This window comes from Geospiza fortis, unplaced genomic scaffold, assembly GCF_000277835.1.
Source record: "Geospiza fortis unplaced genomic scaffold, GeoFor_1.0 scaffold145, whole genome shotgun sequence".
In the NCBI taxonomy this organism is placed as follows: Eukaryota; Metazoa; Chordata; class Aves; order Passeriformes; family Thraupidae; genus Geospiza; species Geospiza fortis.
Window position 1 is genome coordinate 2,277,280 of NW_005054362.1, and position 362 is coordinate 2,277,641.

Here is a 362-nt window from a genome sequence, read left to right on the forward strand (position 1 = left end):
CGGCTCTCCCCCAAAGTTTTTGGATCCGCGTCTCCTCATGATGTATGGATGATATATTGCATTGTGGGTGTCAATATAACTGACGGCCATATTTGCCGGTGCTGCTACTGCTGTAAACAACCCAAAGTGTCTGGGAGACACGGAGACGCTTCGCTGAATTTCAGGACGCTTCTCCTCCTCCCGCTGGCCATGTCTCTGGGAATGTCTTACAAGCCCAACTTGAACGCCCACATCCCCGGGACTCCCCTCAACCCGGGTAAGTCCGCGGCGGCAACTGGGTGGCAAGTTTGGGAGGCGAGCGGCGGGTGCCGCACCGGCACCTGGGGGAAGCCCCGGACTCGAGTTTGTGCCCAGTCCGGTAT

At 58.0% G+C, this 362-nt stretch overlaps 1 protein-coding gene across 1 annotated transcript in view; it reads left to right on the plus strand.

Annotated features, from left to right (window-relative positions):
* Positions 1–6: 6 nt before the first annotated feature.
* CDK2AP1 (cyclin dependent kinase 2 associated protein 1) overlaps positions 7–362 on the plus strand; it is a 14,254-nt gene continuing 13,898 nt past the window's right edge. The window contains exon 1 of the mRNA XM_005424009.2: positions 7–256. Coding sequence (XP_005424066.1) covers positions 49–256 — 208 coding nt within the window. The 5' untranslated portion in view covers positions 7–48. The remainder of the gene's footprint in view (positions 257–362) is intronic.